The sequence below is a fragment of the Prosopis cineraria genome, unplaced genomic scaffold (assembly GCF_029017545.1).
Source record: "Prosopis cineraria cultivar Desert tree isolate PC_DT_omini unplaced genomic scaffold, ASM2901754v1 PC11, whole genome shotgun sequence".
Lineage (NCBI taxonomy): Eukaryota > Viridiplantae > Streptophyta > Magnoliopsida > Fabales > Fabaceae > Prosopis > Prosopis cineraria.
The window spans coordinates 2,490,001-2,510,639 of record NW_026555342.1 but is presented as its reverse complement, the minus strand read 5'-3'; the positions used below and the strand labels follow the sequence as shown (position 1 = coordinate 2,510,639).

At 33.3% G+C, this 20,639-nt stretch overlaps 2 protein-coding genes across 3 annotated transcripts; both read left to right on the top strand.

Annotated features, from left to right (window-relative positions):
* The first annotated feature begins 597 nt into the window (after positions 1 to 597).
* On the top strand, positions 598 to 13,013 carry LOC129285651 (BRASSINOSTEROID INSENSITIVE 1-associated receptor kinase 1-like). 2 transcript variants are annotated; one of them, XM_054921416.1, is made up of 11 exons: positions 598 to 1,142; positions 1,806 to 1,942; positions 2,064 to 2,135; positions 6,055 to 6,198; positions 8,288 to 8,359; positions 8,479 to 8,550; positions 8,637 to 8,716; positions 10,213 to 10,341; positions 10,437 to 10,778; positions 11,369 to 11,763; positions 12,353 to 13,013. In XM_054921416.1, the coding sequence occupies exons 1-11, from the start codon at positions 1,134 to 1,136 to the stop codon at positions 12,665 to 12,667; spliced, it is 1,767 nt and encodes a 588-aa protein (XP_054777391.1). In that variant the 5' UTR covers positions 598 to 1,133; the 3' UTR covers positions 12,668 to 13,013. The 2 variants fall into 2 exon arrangements, with proteins under 2 accessions (XP_054777391.1, XP_054777390.1); XM_054921415.1 differs by having other exon boundaries at positions 600 to 1,142; positions 1,810 to 1,942.
* Positions 13,014 to 16,707: 3,694 nt separating this feature from the next.
* Positions 16,708 to 20,451, top strand: LOC129285033 (aminotransferase ALD1, chloroplastic-like). Its single transcript, XM_054920579.1, is given in 12 exon segments — positions 16,708 to 16,759; positions 16,874 to 16,941; positions 17,535 to 17,651; positions 17,957 to 18,019; positions 18,254 to 18,358; positions 18,529 to 18,579; positions 19,549 to 19,612; positions 19,615 to 19,710; positions 19,713 to 19,796; positions 19,799 to 19,866; positions 20,121 to 20,199; positions 20,202 to 20,451. Coding segments are annotated over 12 exon segments (981 nt in total). The 3' UTR covers positions 20,336 to 20,451.
* The last annotated feature ends 188 nt before the right edge of the window (positions 20,452 to 20,639 follow it).

Below are 20,639 nucleotides of genomic sequence, written 5' to 3'. Positions count from 1 at the left end.
AATTCACTTGAATTGAAAATAAATATATTAAATACATAATACTAAATACAAAATAATTCTGGCTGTGTCAAAAAAAAAAAAACCTTATTACTCCTATAATAATGTGACAAGCACATGGTAATGACCGTTATTTTAACCTGAAACAGCAAGAAGCCAGAAGTGAAACCAAAAGTCCAAAAGCAAATTTAATGGAAAACCTAATTAGTTGACTAAATTGTTCATTCAATTCAGATATGTGAGATTTATCTAAGAAAGTAAATTCTGAAGATCTTAAATACACACACATTAACTGCATATTTATAGATTTATTTCTTTAATAGTAAATTTTTTTTAAAGAAAAAAATCTCTGCTTGAGTGGACTGAACTGAAGGGATGTGACCAAAAAAAAAAAAAACAGAGAGGGCTGAAGCGATGGTTGGTGGGGACCATTACAGGCGTGCAAGCGTGCGTCTTTGACCCTACTTGCTTAGTACTGACTGTTCGCAAGTCTCTCTCTCTCTCTCCCCCCCCCCCTCCTCCTTTTCATTACATCTGAATTTCTCTTTCTGATTACAGTTCTTACGCTTAATTAATTCATTTTAAATCAAAGAATATTAAAAGTAGGGAAAAACGAACGAGTGAGAATAATAAAAAGATGAAGAAATTTTTTAAACAAACGATGCAGTATTCATTGACTCTGCTTTCTCCCCACCCCAACCCCTTGCGATGTCTCCTGGCAAAAGTTGAGGCTGCGAAATCCGCTTTCCTCTCTGTTGACTGCATTTTCGGGTAACCATCGATAGCAATCTGAGATTTCAGCTCCAGATTTCGTCGTGGGAATTGACAGAGAGAATACAGGAAGGAGGATTGGAGCTTCCCATAATTCGATTTTGGAGTTTTGTCACCGGAATTCGAGCTTCTTATGGTCAACGAGGTGCAGATACTTCTGGGTTTTGTTGGGGATTGTGGAGATCGAGGATCAAGAGAGGGTCTGTGAATTAGGGAGGTAATCGGTTGATTATGCATGGTTATGAAGCTCTCGGAATTCTAGTTGAAGAAGGTAGCAAATATGAAGGAAGTGATTTCGTCTTGGATCGGTTCGTTTCTTCTTTTGGTGATTTTGGTGCTTGATTTGGTACTGAAGGTTTCTGGCAATGCGGAAGGTGCGTGTTGCTTTTGACCATGCTCTATGGGGTTTTAATTACTTCAAAAATATCTGTTCCCTATAAATTGATGCTTCGAATGAGCTTTGTTAGAGACGTTTTAGCTTAATTCTGTTTTGCTGATCTGATTACTAGCCTCTCGGCTTTATTGTTGTGTTGTTGCCGTGTCATAGATACTATTGACAGACGATACTGGGGAAAATGAATATGATTACATCTAGGGAGTAGCTTTTGTAATATTTCAGCCTATGCTCTGTATGATTTAGCTTGGGTGATTCCGTGATCATAAAGTGGCAACATTACTTTTTTCTGTTGGTTATTTTTTGCCCCCCACTCCCCTCTCCCAAATTTTTTTTTTATTCTTTTACCCGTCTAACTGGCTTTTTAAGGACCTAATGATCTTGGAATGGAAATCATGTGTCTTTTGTTAGTTAGCCTAGAATTAGGAATGTTTCACTGAGGCTAACCTCTAGCTATTTGCCTTCACGTTTCTTATACTCTACATATTTCCTAATGCAACCCTGTTGACACTAATTAGTTTCCATAAATTGATGTAGTTGACCTTTCATTTGCGTGAAGTGAGCTGTCACTATGTTTAACTCGTGTAGGACCACGTGATTGGATATTAAGAATGTTTGCACCTGAAAATTGCTTTTCTCTAAGACAGGTGATGCCCTGAATGCATTGAAGACCAGTGTGGCCGATCCTAACAATGTTCTTCAAAGTTGGGATCCTACCCTTGTAAATCCCTGCACGTGGTTTCATGTTACATGCAACAGTGACAATAGTGTGACCCGGGTGTAAGTTATTTATGTGGTTTTGCCTGTCAATTTGTGATTCTTAATGCATGTATTGTAAAAAAAAAAAATTTTGGACAAAAGATGTATTGTAAACAAAATTAATTTGCATGTTTTGTCACAGTGATCTTGGAAATGCAAACCTTTCGGGTCAACTGGTTTCACAGCTCGGTCAGCTCACAAATTTGCAATACTTGTAAGTTGAGAATCCAGGATATTGTTTTGTCCCATCTTTTCTGAATCCAAGATGGTGTCCAAGAATAATATTTTATTGGTATTCTCTTCAGTCATTCTTCAGTGGCTTCTGAAAAGATGATTTCTTAATTTACTGTCCCAAGAGCTTAAAATTACGTAGACATAATTACCTGAGGTTTTAGTAGCACCTAAACTTACAACAACAACAACAAACCTTTATCCCATTAGGTAGTGTTGGCTATATGGATTGCGAGATGCCATAGTGCTCTATTATTTATCAAGCTTTTAGGAATATTATTAATTAAGAGATCGTGTTTAACAACTTTCGAGAGTATTTTCTTAGGCCTTCCTCTACCCCTATTAACAGGCTCAAAGTTATATGTTTCACTCTTCTCATTGGTGCCTCCCGCGGTCTTCTTTTTACATGCCTAAATCATCTCAAACGATTTTCTACCATTTTTTTCTCAATAGGTGTTACCCTCACTTTTTCGTGTACGTGCTCATTTTAAATTTTATCTTTACGTATATGTTCGCACATCCATCGTAACATTTTTATCTCTGCCACTCCAACTTTATGCTCTTGTTGTTCCGTTAGAGCTCAACATTCACTATCATATAACATAGCCGGTCTGATAGCAATACAATAAAACTTTCCTTTAATTTTGTTAGGTACCTTACGATCGCAAATAACTTTTTTAGCTTTTTTCCAATTAAACCACCTAGCTTGAATCCTATGTGAAATATCTCTACTGATTTCGCCATCATTTTGAATAATGGCTCTCAAATATTTAAACTTTTCCACTTGAAGTATAATTTGATCTCCCAATTTCACTTCCAAATTACTGTCGACTAGTCTCTTACCAAATTTATAATATAAATATTCCATCTTATTCTTACTCAGATGAAAACTTTTCAACTCCAATGTCCTCCTCTATAACTCAATTTTGTAATTAATCTCTTATCTTGTCTTTGTTACAAGAACTATATCATCGCGAAGAGTATACATTTGGGAATTTCCTCTTGAATATGTTCTGTCAAAACATTTTGGATCAAGTTAAACAGATAAGGACTTAAAGATGATCCCTGATCTAGTCTGATCTTTATAGGAAAGTCCTTTGTTTGACCACTAGACGTTCTTATACTAGTTTTTATCCCCTCATACATATCCTGTATGATTTTAATATAAGCAAGCCGTACTCCTTTCTTTTCCAAGGCTTTCCAAAGCACTTTTCTTGGTATACAGTTATAAGCTTTTTTCAAATTAATAAAAACCATGTGTAAATCTTTATCTTTACAACGATACTTTTTCATTAATCCCCTTAGTAGATAAATTGCCTCCGCAATCGATCTACCTGGCATAAAACTAAACTAATTCTTAGAAATACTTGTCTCCAATCTCAACCTGTGCTCAATTGCTTTCTCCCACAATTCCATTTTGTGGCTTATGAGTTTAATCCCTCTATAGTTAGTACAATTCTGAATATCCTCTTTATTTTTATAAATAGAAATTAATGTACTTCTCCTCCACTTGTCAGGCATTTTCTTAAACTGTAAAATCACATTAAATAACTTAGTTAACCATCTCACCCCTTCTTCACCTAAACATTTTCACACTTCAATAGATATACAATCAGGTCCGTTGGCTCTACTATTTGCTATTTTTTTAAGAGCTTCCTTTACCTTCTTATCACGTATTATTCGATAGAATGACAAATTTTGTTCTCCTTCACGGGTTACTAAATCCTCCAAGTTACTAGACGAACCCTCTCCATCATTGAAAAGTTTGGAAAAGTAAGTCTTCCATCTATTTTTAATTTCATCATCTGTAACTAAAATTCTTCCCTCTTAATCCTTTATACACCTTACCTATTTTAGATCTTTTGATTTTCTTTCCTTACTCTTAGCAATCTTATAAATGTTTCGTTCTCCTTCCTTCATCTCAAGGCTCTTATAAAATTTTTCAAAAGCTTTAGAACGAGTTTCACTCACAACTCTCTTAGTTTCCTTCTTAACCATACGGTACCTCTCCCAATTTTCCTCATTGTTACACAAATGTATGGCTTTCAAACAGTTCTTTTTATGTTTGATTTTATCCTATACACTATTATTCCATCACCAAGACTCTTTATCTCTTGGACCAGAACATTTTGATTCTCCCAAAACTACTTTTGCAACCTCCCTTATCTTTTTAGCCATATCCTCCCACATGTTGTTAGCACTTTTCTGAGATTTTCAAATTCCTTTGTCCAAAAGATTCCGCTTAAAAATATCTTACTTCTCACCTTTTAGTTGTCACCACCTAATCCTTGGTGCTACTACTTGTCAATATTTTTGAATTTTACTCATAATATACACATCAAGGGCAAGGACTCTATGTTGTGTCATTATAGCATTCCCGAGAATCACCTTGCAATTTTTATAGAGTCTTCTATCTGTGTTCCTAATCAAAAGAAAATCAATTTGTGACTTTGAGGCTCCACTTTTATAAGTGATGAGATACTCATCTCTCTTCTTGAAACAAGTGTTGGCAATTTTAATTAAGTAGCACTTAAACTTAGTTCTTAACAATGTTTGTTTTTACCAAATCATTCTCTTTGTTTCTCCTCTTTATTGTCCTGAAGTCGAAGCAAATAAGTTGATCTTTCTGCTTCATCTACTGATGTGTAAACTCCTGGGATGTTTTCTTTTGAATATTAAATCTGATACTGAACGATTTAAGCATTCTGAACAAACTATAGATCATCTTTTTGATACCAGTGCCATCAATAATAGCTGTGTTCCTTAATTTCTTGAGGTCATTGGCATTCTGTGATTATTATCTCTACAGAATGATCATTGTCTCCAGTTGCTAGAGTCAGTCAGACTAGCAAAATTGGATCATTAGGTTGGGCTTTGGTAACATTATATTGAGTCTTACAGCATGTTCAAAGGTTGTAACCAGATATCACATTTTCCAAGAGGCACGTGGAGTTGGTGTTGAGTGTGACACGTCAGTTATATCAATCCAGTTGATTAAGAAAATTTTGTCATGAGCATGAGAGGGGATGGGTCTAGGCAATAAAGGCAAATCAGCTAAATCATGTCAACAGTTATTTTCATATAAGCACTAGAGCATTGATTTTTGGCTTCCCCACTGCATTTTTTATACTAGGAATCAGTCTGGTGAAAAAAGAAGAATAACTAATAAACTATGTAATTGTTTCTTTTAAAGTTTCTGGTTGTGGTAAAGTCAACACTGTAAGTGAGATAAGCTCGGCTGTATGAGAGTATGTGGGTTGGTTCAATGGAGGAAACATGATCAAATGAAATGTTTAACATCAGTTTGTTTTCCATTGCACATGCACTGTATCTTATGTAAAAGTAACTGTCTTAGATGTTTCTTTATTTTCCTGCAAAAAAAAAAAAAAAAAGGCTAATCAAACTTTATTCATTAAGATTTTCTAAACTTCCCCACCCCCTTATATGTAGATTTCAATATCTATTTGAGCCGTTCAATTTCTGCTATGCCTTCTGCCAATAGATTTCAACTCCTTTGCTACCACTTATGCATTTATTTTCTGTTAAATATATAATACTCCCTCCATCCCAAATTATAAGACACTTTTAGGGGAGATTTGCCGTCCCAAAATATAAGATACTTTGAGAAAATTAAAGTTTCATTAAATTGGCATATTCCAATATTACCCTTTCTCTTTCTCTATTTAATACTAATTAGGTGTGGATTTGAGGTTATGAATGAAGGGTATTTTTGAAAATTTACATTTTTGTTTTGAAAAAAATAAGGTTATTAAGTGTATTTAATGAGGGTTATTAGTATGTAAACTTTTGTCTAAAAGTATGTTATAATTTGGGATGAAGGGAGTATGTTTGTTTTAGCTGCACTTGCTCAAATTTGAAGTTATTATTCTTTTCAATGACAGGGAACTTTATAGTAATAATATAAGTGGAAAAATCCCTGACGAGCTGGGGAACTTGACCAACTTGGTGAGCTTGGATCTTTATTTGAACAAATTAAATGGTCCCATACCAGACACCTTGAGCAAGCTTCAGAAATTGCGTTTTCTGTATGTCATACTTTCCTCAGTCATATCTCTAATATTTGAACCTGTTATAATTTTGTTTCTGGTATTACCATTTTAGAGCACACGTGCGCGCATTTGTTTATTCACACAAAATGGTGGTAGATTATGCAGCTTCTGCAGTTCCATTAGAACCCTGCATGTGGATGAAAATTTTTACAGTAAAAATACCGTTCCAGTGTTGTTACCTTTATTGTTGCTATCATTAGTCTACTTCTACTTGCTATTAATTTGAGCAGTATACAATATACATAAGATGCTTGAATAGATGATAGTGACCTGTTGGTTGTTGTAGTTTTTAAAGGCCTCTGATCAGGCTGGAGGAGTTGAGCCATATATTTGGCGACTCAAATTCATATTGTACAAGTAATTCAAAAGTTGACCATCATTGGGTACTTGTACCTATCAACCTTCTCTTCAGTTATTCAACGACAACAAGTATTTTCTCACTAAGTGGGGTCGATTACATGAATTGCATGACACCATTGTACTTTATCATATGGACATTGAAAATAGATTTAGGGTAACTAGTTTGAAGTTTGTATGGACTAAGAGAGGGGTGATCAGGAGAAGCTATTAACTACCCTGTCTTTTCCTAAATTTCTTGAATTCTCGAGCATGACTGGTCTGCTATATAATTTAATTTCCCTATACTCCGGCTAAAGCCTGAACCTACAGGTACTGTCTGGTGGTCATGTTTAACTTGAAGACACATATGCTCTCTGGCCTCTACTTTTTTACCCTTTTTTTTTTATTTGTACCTTCACATCAGGCTCATGTAGGTTAAATGGTTAACACTGTACCTAATTGTAGTATATAGGGGAAAACTCCTTTTCTCCTCCTCCTCCTCCATGAAATGGATTTTTACTAGGGAAGATTGTATTCCCTTTAGAAATCCTGCTGGAGCTTGGAGATTGTCTTTTTAAGGTATAGTTATACTAGTTTGATCGTGAATTTTTTAAGGATATGTACATTTGATTTGTGGATTTTCCCCTAAAGTAGGGACTATCACTTCAATTTAAATTAATTGATTGCTTATTCAATCTATCAATTTGCACCACAGTAGACTTTTGGAGGAGGAGAAGCTGCATTTTATTCAGAGAAAGTACTTATTGTGAATAAATGAGGTGTTTGGCCACCTCATAAAAGAAATAAGTTGTTCATAAAAGAAATAAGTTGTTCAAGTGTTAGTAATTTAGATTAATTGATTGTTTATTCAATCTATCAATTTGCACCGAGGTAGACTTTTGGAGGAGAAGAAGCTGCATCTATTTTAAGAGAAAGTACTTATTGTGAATAAATGAGATGTTTGGCGACCTTATTCCAAAAAAAAAAAATGTTTAGGTGGCAGTAGAAGCCAATTTTTTTCACTGCTGAAAGGAAGCAGAAAATAGAAGCTACTCCTGGAATTTTTTTTTTTTTTTGGAAGACAATTGTACCTCAACTGGAAATTATTAATTTCGGTAAAAAAAAAAACTGGAAATTATTAATTTCCATTATAACCTCTAACGTTTTTAACTACCCTCTTGAATAGATGTCCATTTTTAATAATGTGATAGTAAATAGTACCTTTTTGAAAGATTTTTTAAACATAATAATATCAATAGAAATGCTTATCCATTGGTTTTGTGACACAGGCTACTTTCCTCTCACTGCAGTTCTTTTAACTTCATTTGGTAAAAGCTATTTCAGTAGAAACAGAAATTCACAGCAATTCTGAACGGGTCCTTGCTTTAAAGGCTAAAATGACTGTTTTCACCTCCATTGGCTGATCATGTCATAATTTGATAAGATATATGTCGGCTTCTAATCACACCTGAGGGAGGAGGGGTTTCAGGAGGCACACTTTCACTTTACATGTTAATTTGTACTCATATCTGGATATATATTTATAAATTTTTTTTTCACTTGGTCATGTCAGAGGTTTAGTATCTATTGTGGTATGCCAATTTAAGTTTAGCAACAAGTTACACATGATTTTATGATTTGATGTTTGCTTTCTGACCAATCTTTTTTCTTCAATCTATCAAAAGTTTGTGCTCTATGAACTAATCCTATCTGCACTCTGAAATAGGCGTCTCAATAATAACAGCTTGTCTGGAAGTATTCCTGTCTCTTTGACTAATGTTGCTTCACTGCAAGTCCTGTGAGTTTACTTCTATGTTTAAATTTTCCAAGCTGGCAAATTTAGGCACTTGGTTAATTTCTATTATCCATGTATTAGTATATGCTGACACTATGGTCTTGGTGAATCTGTCAATCTAGTGATCTTTCAAACAACCAGTTGAAAGGAGACATTCCAGTTAATGGTTCATTTTCATTGTTTACCCCCATCAGGTTGGTTAAAATAATTTTGCTTGGTTCCTTGGATATTGATGGATGAGATGCAACATTTTTGCTAACCACTGTGTTCCATACTGCAGTTTTAATAATAATCCTGGATTGAGACAACCAAAGGTCACTCCAAGTCCTCCGTCTTCTCTAACGCCATCAGCAAGTTCAGGTTCATTTATATCTTATTTTTTTATTGTTGATGTTTTAGTTTGTTAAAAAGTCATTTAATATTAAAACTGAAGTTCGTTGATGATTATTTCAACTTAAATGCTTAAGTTGTTGAGTGATGACCTATGCACAGTTGCACCATAATCTCTAGCGCATCTCCTCACACAACCTTTGGGCTTTACAAATGAACTCAGCATACTCCGTGCTGAATTTAATTTCAATTAAGAGAATGGGGCCGGTAAGGATCAAACTATTGACCCACTTAGTCACAGGAGCTCTGACACCATATTAAGAAGGGAGAATTGCATCCAATGACCTCTCAAAAGAATTATTTACATATGAGGGGAAAACCAAGTTGCTATTACCATTTTAACAGCAAACAATTCCGTTTTGGTCTTTACCTGCAAATAATTCTTTTAGGAGGTTCTTTGATGGATTCTCCCCATTAAGAATAACACCAACTAAAAAGTTGAATTTGTATTAAATGCCCATGAATAGTCTTGTGAAATACTTTGGCCTCTTGTGCATTTTGAAAATAAATTACGGACTGAAATTTATATCATTTAAAATATTCCTAATGGAGTTAAGATTATGGACTAACGTGAATATTTTCAAAGTAATGGTGAGGTCTCCACATCTAACTCTAAATCCAGGAGTGTTCCAAGTGTTTAATGTAGTTTAGTGATAATCATGAAGAAGGATATAACTCTAATATGCCCTCCTTTGTGAGAGTCCATTGCATTTGAAACACTCAGAAAAAAGTATAGGCATTAATAATTTTTACCGTTATTTACGGAGTCTGAACATGAATGGCATGGAATTTTAATTATTAGACTCAAATCAGAAAGAACTCAACTCTAGATCAGTTGGGTCAATTAAATAACCAATTGACGAAGAAACGTAAGGTACTAAGCAAGTAGCCAGAGGCCCAAGAATGGTTTTTAATGACTCGTACAAAATTAATGCTATGAGAGACAGGCATTCTTCTTCTCTGGCACTTTAATTTTGCTCTACGAGAAGCTGCTTCCTTGGCTCCAACTCTTCACCAACGGGTGTTTCCTTTATCCCTTGCTCCCAAATGGTGGAGGGACCGCCAAAATATATGAAGTGAATGTAAAGTCTGCTTATAATGCTCTGAAAGGGAAGGAGTTCAAGAATGAATAAAAATACAAATAAATATAGGTTATCCTCTTATGGGTGAAGAACAAAGCCCTAAAATGATGGCAAAAGAAAATAAAGGAGAAACATATGAATGCACAAGCTGTTCAATTCCTCTGCATATCTAGTATTGATACTCATTTAAAGAAACCTCTCAACCAAACGCCTAGTAGAAGTGATAAACACAATCTTAGCCCGTAAGGAATTTAAAGACAAGTAGACAACCTCGAAGAGATGGCTTCTTTTTATGCTTGTTCCTGATGCTTAAATCCATACCTTCTTGTGATTGATCTGCCTCATGATTCGTGATTTCCTGTCAAAACTGTTATTTTTTTGTAGGTAACAGTGACACTGCAGCTATTGCTGGTGGAGTTGCTGCTGGTGCTGCTTTGTTGTTTGCAGCCCCTGCAATTGCTCTTGCATATTGGCGAAGAAGGAAACCACAGGAATATTTCTTTGATGTTCCTGGTTAGTTAAATAATTGAAAATTTGGTAAACTTATGGACTGATTCTGTATGTGATGGTCAGATTTGCTAATATTTTGTCTATCCCTTTTCTGGCAGCTGAGGAGGATCCTGAAGTTCACCTTGGCCAGCTCAAACGTTTTTCACTGCGTGAACTGCAGGTCGCAACAGATAACTTTAGTAACAAAAACATTCTAGGTAGAGGTGGTTTTGGGAAGGTTTATAAAGGACGCTTAGCTGATGGTTCTCTAGTAGCAGTGAAAAGATTGAAAGAAGAACGCACCCAGGGTGGGGAGCTGCAATTTCAAACAGAAGTGGAAATGATTAGCTTGGCTGTGCATCGGAATTTACTTCGGCTGCGTGGTTTTTGCATGACACCAACAGAAAGGTTGCTTGTGTATCCTTTCATGGTTAATGGAAGTGTAGCATCATGTTTAAGAGGTACTCTATAATTCTATTCTGCTTATATAATTAATCTTTTAAGGAGGATTAATGTGATTTACATTGGTTCATCATATGCTTCAGATGTGTCTCATATAAAGAACTTTCCTCTCATATCCCCTATTCTATTTGAAAAGTTACTATTAGTTATCATTCATGATTTATTTTTAATTATTCATAAAAAATACTCCCTTAATTAAAAAATGTAAGACATTTTTAATCGAATTTCACCTTCTAATAAAGTAGTTAATTATGTTCAAACTGACACCATGTTCCCATATTTACTCTTATTCAATAGGGTGTTTCGCTTTAAAGCAAATATAAAGTGATTTATTTATTTTAAGCACTTTTGGAGAAAACGCAATGATTAAATCTTGAAACACTATGCCTTATATTTTTTTAACATCCAATCTCTCAAAAAATGTTTTACATTTTTAAATAGAAGGATTTTATATTTTGGAGATTTTATGTGACCATAACGCCGTTGACATAATAACAAATGAATGCTCTGATTAATTTCAACACTTACATCTCATATGAATCTGTATTAATGGATATTGATTGCGCCCTCCATTGTTCTATATTATCAGAGCGTCCAGAAACACAACCGCCACTTGACTGGCCAATACGGAAGCGTATTGCTTTGGGAGCTGCTAGGGGACTTGCTTATCTGCATGATCATTGTGACCCAAAGATCATTCATCGTGATGTAAAAGCAGCAAATATATTGTTGGATGAGGAGTTTGAAGCAGTTGTTGGAGACTTTGGTCTTGCAAAACTCATGGATTACAAAGATACTCATGTTACTACTGCTGTCCGTGGTACAATTGGGCATATAGCACCAGAGTACCTCTCTACTGGAAAGTCTTCAGAGAAGACTGATGTTTTTGGATATGGTGTTATGCTTCTTGAACTAATAACTGGTCAGAGGGCTTTTGATCTTGCACGACTTGCCAATGATGATGATGTCATGTTGCTTGATTGGGTAAGCGTTCAGTTCATTAAACTTCTTCATCAGTTCATATTTATGATCTTTTTGTGATCGGACAACTTCTATTAGACTGCATGGTTTAATATTATCAAATGGTTACAAAAATTGCTGGAGCAAATATTTTCTAATATGCAAAGCTTCTGTGCTCTGCTGTCTAAAGTCTCCTTTCCATCAACCAAGGATGTTCCTTATGTTAATTGAGCTAGCATTTCAACGCACGGGAGCATTTGCTTTAAGAATTTCATCACACTAGGAACATGACATATATGGAGAAAACTACTTGTCTAATATTATGTATTTACTGCGGGTAGATTGACCGTCTAAGTAGTTATTATCACTATTCAATAATAACTAAATCTTTTATTCCCTTTTGTCTTATTCAAGAGCACATGGGATTTTTCCCATGCACAAAATTACTTTTTTTAAAAATAAAAATAAAATAAAAGTCTACTTGTTTTGTATTTTATTCTACATGACAGATGAAATTGGAGCTACGTTCAACTGCTTTGCAATTGTATCAATACTGTTGATTAATATCGAAATTCCATTAGTAAGTCAATATTGTATCCTCTTTTGAATCCAGGTGAAAGGACTTTTGAAAGACAAGAGATTGGAAACTCTGGTGGATGCTGATTTACAGGGAAATTATATTGACGAGGAGGTTGAGCAACTCATCCAGGTAGCATTACTATGCACACAAGGCACCCCTTTGGAAAGACCCAGAATGTCTGAGGTAGTCCGAATGCTCGAAGGCGATGGCCTGGCAGAGAAGTGGGAGCAATGGCAGAAAGAGGAGATGTTCCGGCAAGACTTCAACTATGTCCACCACCCCAATGCTAATTGGATAGTAGACTCAACCTCACACATCCCTCCAGATGAGCTATCAGGTCCTAGATGATCCCTCAGAAGACTTTACCCTTTGAGCAAATACCCAGATCCATGATGACGATGAGTGTGTGTCTTCGGTTTGATGATGAAGTCTACTTCAGATTTGTGCATATGATGATTTTCGCTCGGGACTCTCTTTTTCTTTTTATCTTTATGAATTATTATGTTGATGTCCAGCTCACATAGCCCCCATTGATCATTTTGTGACAACAAAGAAGTCATGTATAATTTGTATTGGGTTTTCAAGTGGCATGAAGTTTAGGCCACAAAGCTCCCCTCACTTTTGTCATTGTTGTATTGTATGTATTAGAAATTAGTATAGCCTTATGGGAATAAAAGGAATTCTGTTCTCGTTATCTTTTTATTTTTAGTGCGTATTTGGTTTTATGTTTAAAACTATTAAAATTATGTTTTGGTGGTTTTTAACATAAATACTAAATATCATTTAAGTGGCTAATTCTAAAATTTTAGAAACCAATGAGTTTTATTTCTGGGCCTAAAGAGCAGGAGGTTGATATCTTCTTTTTCTTATTACTATATTATTCTTTAAACATAACACTTTCCCACTCTAAATTTTGAAAAAATGATAGTAAAAACAATTTTATAATTATTTTTTTTCCTACCCAAAATTGATTGTTTTAATGACAAGTTTTAGACGCACGTGTACAATTGATTTATATTGATATAAAATAATTAATTTTAAACGCAATAAGTTATGAAACTATTTAACTAAGTTATATAATTATTAAAAAAATTACAATTTTTTTTATACATAATCAAAATAAAAGATGAGGACTAATTACATTAGATTTCAGCAAGAAGATATGTCTTTTCTTAAATGAGACAATGAGTAATGACATTGACATACATCTTGTATATAAAACCTGTCTTACAAATTTACCAAATTTCAGGGTAAACAAAATTTATGAATTTTAATGTAATAAATAATTATACTATGCGTAGGTTAGTGGTTGGTCTATTAAAATCAATTTTCCAATCGAATCTCAACAGTTGGATGATATCATAGGTATAATTATAGCCTATTAGCCTATATTGATAAAGCGGGAGGGGAAACAATCCAGTGTTTTTGGAGAATTGATTGTAATTAATTTGCATAAACCGATTTGAGTCGAGCCACATCATGTATAGAATAATATGATTTTGCATAGATTTTATGGTTTTATATCAAATGAAAAACTAGTATTATTATAGTGAAAATTAGTGTTATTACTTACGATAATTTGATAAATTTTCCCTAGCTGATTCTTTATATATTAAGATAGAATAACTTTGTAGTTTGGACATTTCTTTTATATATATATATATATATATATAAAAGTTTATGTGGATTTGGTCCTACGAGCTCACAAGGCAGGGCATATTTTCAGTTTAAAAAAAAAACTTATAAAGATATTTATAAATTACTCATTAATAAAATTCTAATATTAGTAATGAGATTTAATTCTATAATTTTGTGAGTTATATAGTAAATTTTTATTAACCAGGCCAATCTTTATTAATAATTTGGACATTCGTAAAAAAAAAAAATGTGTAAACTATATCGAGAGATGGAATATAATTAGACTCTAAAGTTACAGTATCACACTTTACAGAGCATAAAGTAAGTTACAGTATTATGTTACCAGTCCCACACCCCAACAAAAAAAAAAAAAAAAAACAGAGAGTGAGAGGTGAGGTTTAACAGTTTTATAAATTTAAGGAGTTATCTTACTTAATAAGCTACTTCCTTTATTTTAAATTATAAAATATTTTTAAATAAAATTTTATATATTAATAAATTTTATTAAATATATTTAAAATTTTATATTTTTAAAATAAAAATATAAACTTTTAAAAATATCCATCATTTAATATATTAAAAAGAAAAAATACAAAAATTAATTAAAAAAGAGAAAGAATAATAGTAAAATTAATGCATTTAATAAAATTTTAATATACTCAACGTGTCTTATATTTTAAAATAATTTTTTTTTAAAAATGCTCTATAATTTAGGACAAAAGGAGTAATTTTTTCAGACACACTATTCTTTTAAACTTATGCTTGTAAGTTGTAATATATTCATTTTTATAACATGATTTTCTAATTAATTTTAATATTTTATATTAGGAAAAATATATTTGGAGGTCTTTATAGTTTTTCTCAATGTTGAATTAGGTCTTTGTAATTTTTTTTATTTTAATCAAGTATTTATAATTTGATCAACTAAATTTGTTAATCCTTGAAAGTTAAAAATCCTTGAAGATAAAATTAAGAAATTTTTTATAACTCAATTTATATAATTATGCTATCTTCTAAATAATTTCTATACATAAATATTTTTCATAAAAAAATTAGTAAAAATTTAAAATTGTATTAAATCAATTTTTTGCCCAAAAATATTAAATTAAATTTTCTATAAATTCTAAAATTGTTTTTTTAATTTAATAATTTATTAATAATTTTAAACTTAAGGGATTAACAAATTTAATAAATTAAACTATAAGAATTTAATTAAAATAAAATAAACTATAGTGACCTAATTTAGAACTAAAGAAAAGTATGAGAACCTGCGGACTAATTTCCCTATACACTATAGGGTGATACAAGCACATATATGTGCTGCAGTAATTTTTTTAAAAAAAAACTAATTATCTTATGTTTATTCCAATGATCTCAACTTCTGAATCAAACCCCTTGTCCTTCTCCAATTTGGTTCTCTCTACTTCTGAATCACTTTATGTTTATTTCATTATTTTTTTTTTCATTTATTGATATGCATTTATTTTTTCTACCCACAGAATTGAAACAATAAACTACCCTGTTAATAAATTATGAAGAACGTAGTGATCATTATAAATTTTATTTTATATATATATATATATATATATGAAAAAATTACAATACGAAAGGATCGCGAAGGTTCACCCAATTTAAGATGGCATCAGGGGAAGAAAAAATGAGACGATTAGAAAAACTTTGCTTGATTTTGTTTTTATTTGATTATTTTAGGTGACTGATGATTTTCTACACAAGTTTTGTTTTAATATGATTGAAGAAGATGACTTATGATTACTTTTCTTCGATCTAGGTGTTTCATGTTCATTGACTTCCACTCCATATTCATTTTTATAATTCATGAGTTTAAAATTTGAGATTTCAACAACCAACAATAGGGGGAAAAAATTAGCAAAAGGATCTATTTGAGCTCAGGATCAAGTTCAAATTAAAATTAAAATAATATTAATAATAAAGATTTTAGCTTCTCAATTTCTCTTGTTCACACATTTTAGTTAATAAACATTTTGCAATATTGGGTCATCATATTTTAAGAATCTGTATTATATTAAATGGTCAAATTGAAATGAAATCTAATTAACTTCATGGACTTAAAAGTTCATTATATAACAAATCAAACTCTTAATCCTTATTTCTGCCAACAAAAGGAGCATCAGTTGGTTTGGAAATTGCTCAGATGGCATCTTAAAAACTCAATTAGCACCATTGTTCTTCTGCCAAATTCATATATACACAACTTTACATGGCAGTGTATCTGTTTTGCCAATTATACGCCAAAAAAAAAAGGATGATGAAGAAGAAAAAGACTAAAACAGTGTTTGGGATGGTCGAAGAAAAGAGAAGCTGAAAATGAGATATTCTGACAGATGTGTTCTTTAATCTGAAATTGATGGATGGATTCTTTTAATTTGAAGAGATTTAAAAAAAGAAAGAGACGAAGCAAAATGACGGAAATTAGGTGAAGGTGTGGAAAAGGGAAATTTACATACACTTCAGTAGACTCTCTAAGTCTTTTTGTTGACCTGTAAGCATATATAAGAACCAGAGCCTTAGACAAGTTTCTTATTGAAGAACTTAAATCAGGCCTAAAATATACAAGATGTCAACTGGAAGTGTTATGTTTAATACAAATCTTTTCCCATCTAGAATGGCCAAACAAAGGTAAAATCAAGTTTGATGATAATGACATTGTCATCTCTATTACTTTGATCTTCACTTACACGGTTTTGAACAATATTCAATATGTTTATCCCATGATAATTTACAAGCTGTCATGCAGTTTGAAGAATCAAGTACTGAGACTTGGTATCATATATAAACCATATAAACTTGCTTAATTCAAGCTTTTAGTTTCTACAGATTTATTTCTCATTGGTGTTCCTTTATCCTTAAACTTTTCATTATGATTGTCAAATGCAGGAAGTTGTATCAAGGTACTCCGGAATGTAAGCATGGAGAAACTGCAACATGGTTATTTGTTTCCAGAGGTGTTTCTTCAATGTTAATCACATTTCTTGATCTTTTATCTGAACTATTTTTTGCCTCTTCTTAATATTGTTTATAACCCCACCTATGTGTTATAGCTGGTCTCAAGCCTAGATAAAAGAGGAGGGCTATGCTAAACCCTCAACAGTCAATATAAAACTTTGTTGAATTTTACATAGATATGGACTATAAATGTTTTTCTTTTTCTAATGGGATAAGACTTCTTGCTGTTAATATTTTTTTTTTCTTTTTGCAAAATTTCCTTCACCCTTCCATTTGAATAGATTGTGCATTAACCTTCTCTTTAACCATAGTTATTATTACAATTAACACCTAAGATTCTAGGCATCACTTGACAGTTCATGTTGAGCATTTTGTTTATTTGATGAACTTGATGTGATGCATTGTTGAGGGGTTGTAATCTTCACTGACCAAATAACTTTGACGTTCTGAAATCTTTAATCACTTGTCATGTTGGTCTGGAAATTTCAATTGTATTTGCCAGTCAGAGATGACTCTCATTTATTTCATCATTCTGATGAGATGTCATAGAATTTTATGATGTGTTGTCTAATTTGAATCCTAGTTGCATCAGATTGACAGACATGAGTTTATGTACAAAGAGAAGTATCCACATGAGAAAGTGATAGACCTCGGACTTGGTGATACTACAGAGCCCTTGCCAACAGTTATTACATCTAGCATGGTCGATGTAAGTGATTAAATTGACTTTGTTCTTTCTGTTGAGTTAGAATATGAATATTCACCTGGAAACTGGAAAGTGACTTGTATTTTGAAAGAGGGTTTATGAGAGAGATAATTATTCTTCTTCTGATTGCTCAACTTGAAAAATTCCTCTTCTGATATTTTAAAACCTGTCATTTTTTGGTTCCTCTTTTCTGCTGTTTCTAGATAAGTAGATTCATCCAATTCTTGAAACGTCTTATCATAAGTTTGTGATGTAGAAATTTCTCTACATGTCATCCAAGAAAAATTTTAACTCATGGTTTCATGCAGTTTGTGCATGGCCTTTCAACAATAGAAGGTTATAAAGGATATGGACCTGAGCAAGGTGAAAAGGTATGTGGTTCAGTGGTTGCTTGTTCCAGCAATTTGAAGAAAATTGTTTTCTTTTCATGAAAGACGCTGGTTCCAAAATGCAAAGTTTTTTCCCTATGCATTGAAGTCCAGGTTGTCAAGTTTGAGTCTCATGCTGTTCATCTTTTTTCCAACACGTGAACTTCAATTCCGATTTGGTTTTATTATTATATTGATGTGCCATGCAAGTAATATTTTCTGACAACTATATGGCAGGCTTTGAGGAAAGCAATTGCTAGTGCATTCTATAAGGATCTAGGTATAAAGCCTATTGAGGTTTTCGTATCAGATGGTGCTCAATGTGACATTACCCGTCTTCAGGTGTTAGATCAGTACTGTTTCATATGCATTTGTTGTTTTTAAGTTTTCTTACTCACACAGTAATGAAGCATTCAGGTGAGAATGTCAATCCCTCGTTGTAAGATAATCATATCGTGTATTGCTGCCTTTAACACAGGTTACTTTATTGTGATTTGTCTCATTGCCAGCAGCTGCTCCTGGGTTCGAATGTAAAGAGAGCTATCCAAGACCCATCTTTTCCGGTATAGCTTTATGATTCAATTCAACTATGACCTATATTATCTAGATGTTAGTAATTGTTAAGTTGCCCAAATGTCAATAGACTTAAACTGAGGTGAGAAGTCTCATACCAAATAAAATTGGCCTTAATAATTTATATATAATAAATTTTAAGGACTTATAAACTCGAACCTTGAGGTTGAGTTAAGATGTAGACTATTTGATGCCTGAAAATTGACCGAGTATAAGTGGACTTGAGCCAATGTAAAAAACCATTATGAAGTTCTGCGTAATAACAAGTGATGGACTCCACGTGGTCATCACCTCAACGGTGGCTTTGCTCACTAGTTTATAACAGTAGGGGGCCACAATAGCTAAAGCAATATTTTCTTCAGTAAACACTTGATGCAGGACTTGAATTTAAGTGTATTCACAAAGTAGGAGTTTGAGAATAAAATGTTTCTCATTCCTTGATTATGATGGCGGAATGCTGTAAGAAATGTCCTTTATAGCATTTTTGCAGTCTTTCTTGACTCAAATTCCTTGAAAGTTGAAACAAACTAAATGGAAAGAGAGAAGGAAAAAGTAGAAAATGGAAAGAAATTAGAAAGTATGGCTATGAGAGATATGAGAGAAATCCCTGAAGCATATCAGGATGTTTTGCTTCTGTTGCACTTTATGAGCGTTTGAGAGTCCAATTTTGTATTTTGTCCATATCCATATGAAAATCAACAAAATATTACGTTGGATATCGAGGGCTTAACACAACCCTTCTTCTTTATGTGGGATTGGGATCAGCTATAAATATAGGCTCAAGTGTCATAATTGGTCAGACAGGCAAGTTTCTAGCTAAAGCTAGCGAGTTCGAAAACATGCATAGAGTAGCAGTCTATCTTTATTCTATCTTTTCACTATAAGAAGCTTCTCAAGCTGTGTAACCGTCTTCTCACCAGGCTGAAAGTGTTCTAACCATTCAATTTCTTCTGGGACAGGCTTACGTAGACTCAAGTGTTATAATTGGTCAGACTGGCAACTTTCTAGCTAAATCTGGCAAGTATGAAACATAGAGTACATGAAATGCGGGCCCCAAACGAACTTCTTTCCAGATCTATCTACTGCTCCAAGGGCAGATATTATTTTCTTCTGTTCTCCAAACATCCCACTAGTCATGCAGCAACAAGGAAGCAATTAGAGCAATTTGTCGATTTTGCCAAAGTGAATGGATCAATCATTGGCTTTGATCTGCATATTCAGCATATATCACTGATGATAGTCCCAAATCAATCTATGAAATTCCCGGTGCCAGAGAGGTAACCTTGCTCATTTATCTTGCAGGCCTTTATTTTTCTAATGCGTTTTCAAAATCAACTTGTGCACCTATTTCTAGAATCCAAAAGAATCACTTCTGGCTAATTAAGTCAGAGACAAGTCAATCATCAGGTTGAGTGGTAGTTCATAAGATCTACTTTGTGTCTTTTTAATGAAGACAAATGATCAAATCTTTTTCCTAGTGAATGTCCACATCACTTCTGGCTAATTCAATCTCTGTCTTCCTGAATTTTAGGTTGCAATTGAAATTTCATCCTTCTCCAAGTTTGCGGGATTCACAGGTGTCCGCCTTGGTTGGACAGTAGTCCCTGAAGAACTCTATACGCTAATGGATTTCCTATTTTACATGATTTCAATCGCATAATGTGCACTTGCTTTAATGGAGCGTCCAACATTGCTCAGGCTGGTGGATTAGCATGTCTCTCACCAGAGGGCTTTAAGGTTAGCTAAAGCCTAAAAGTCCCAAAGGGACACATGCATTTCAAGGCACCCTTGCTTTTTTCTTCTGTTTCATGCTTATATTCCTGATTTAATGCACAATTCTGTGTCTAGCATGCTGTTCTGCTGAAGTGTCATTTGATTGAAACTTTTACAGCATTTCAGCAAAGCTTCTACATTGATTATTTTGTCAATTTGTCTCAAGTTTATTGAAGCTTTGAGATTTCAGATAAGTCTTCATGAAAAGTATATTCTACACAATCCATTTTCATAATAAAAACTTTTAAGAGTGAGGAATTTTCAGTTCTCCTAAGTT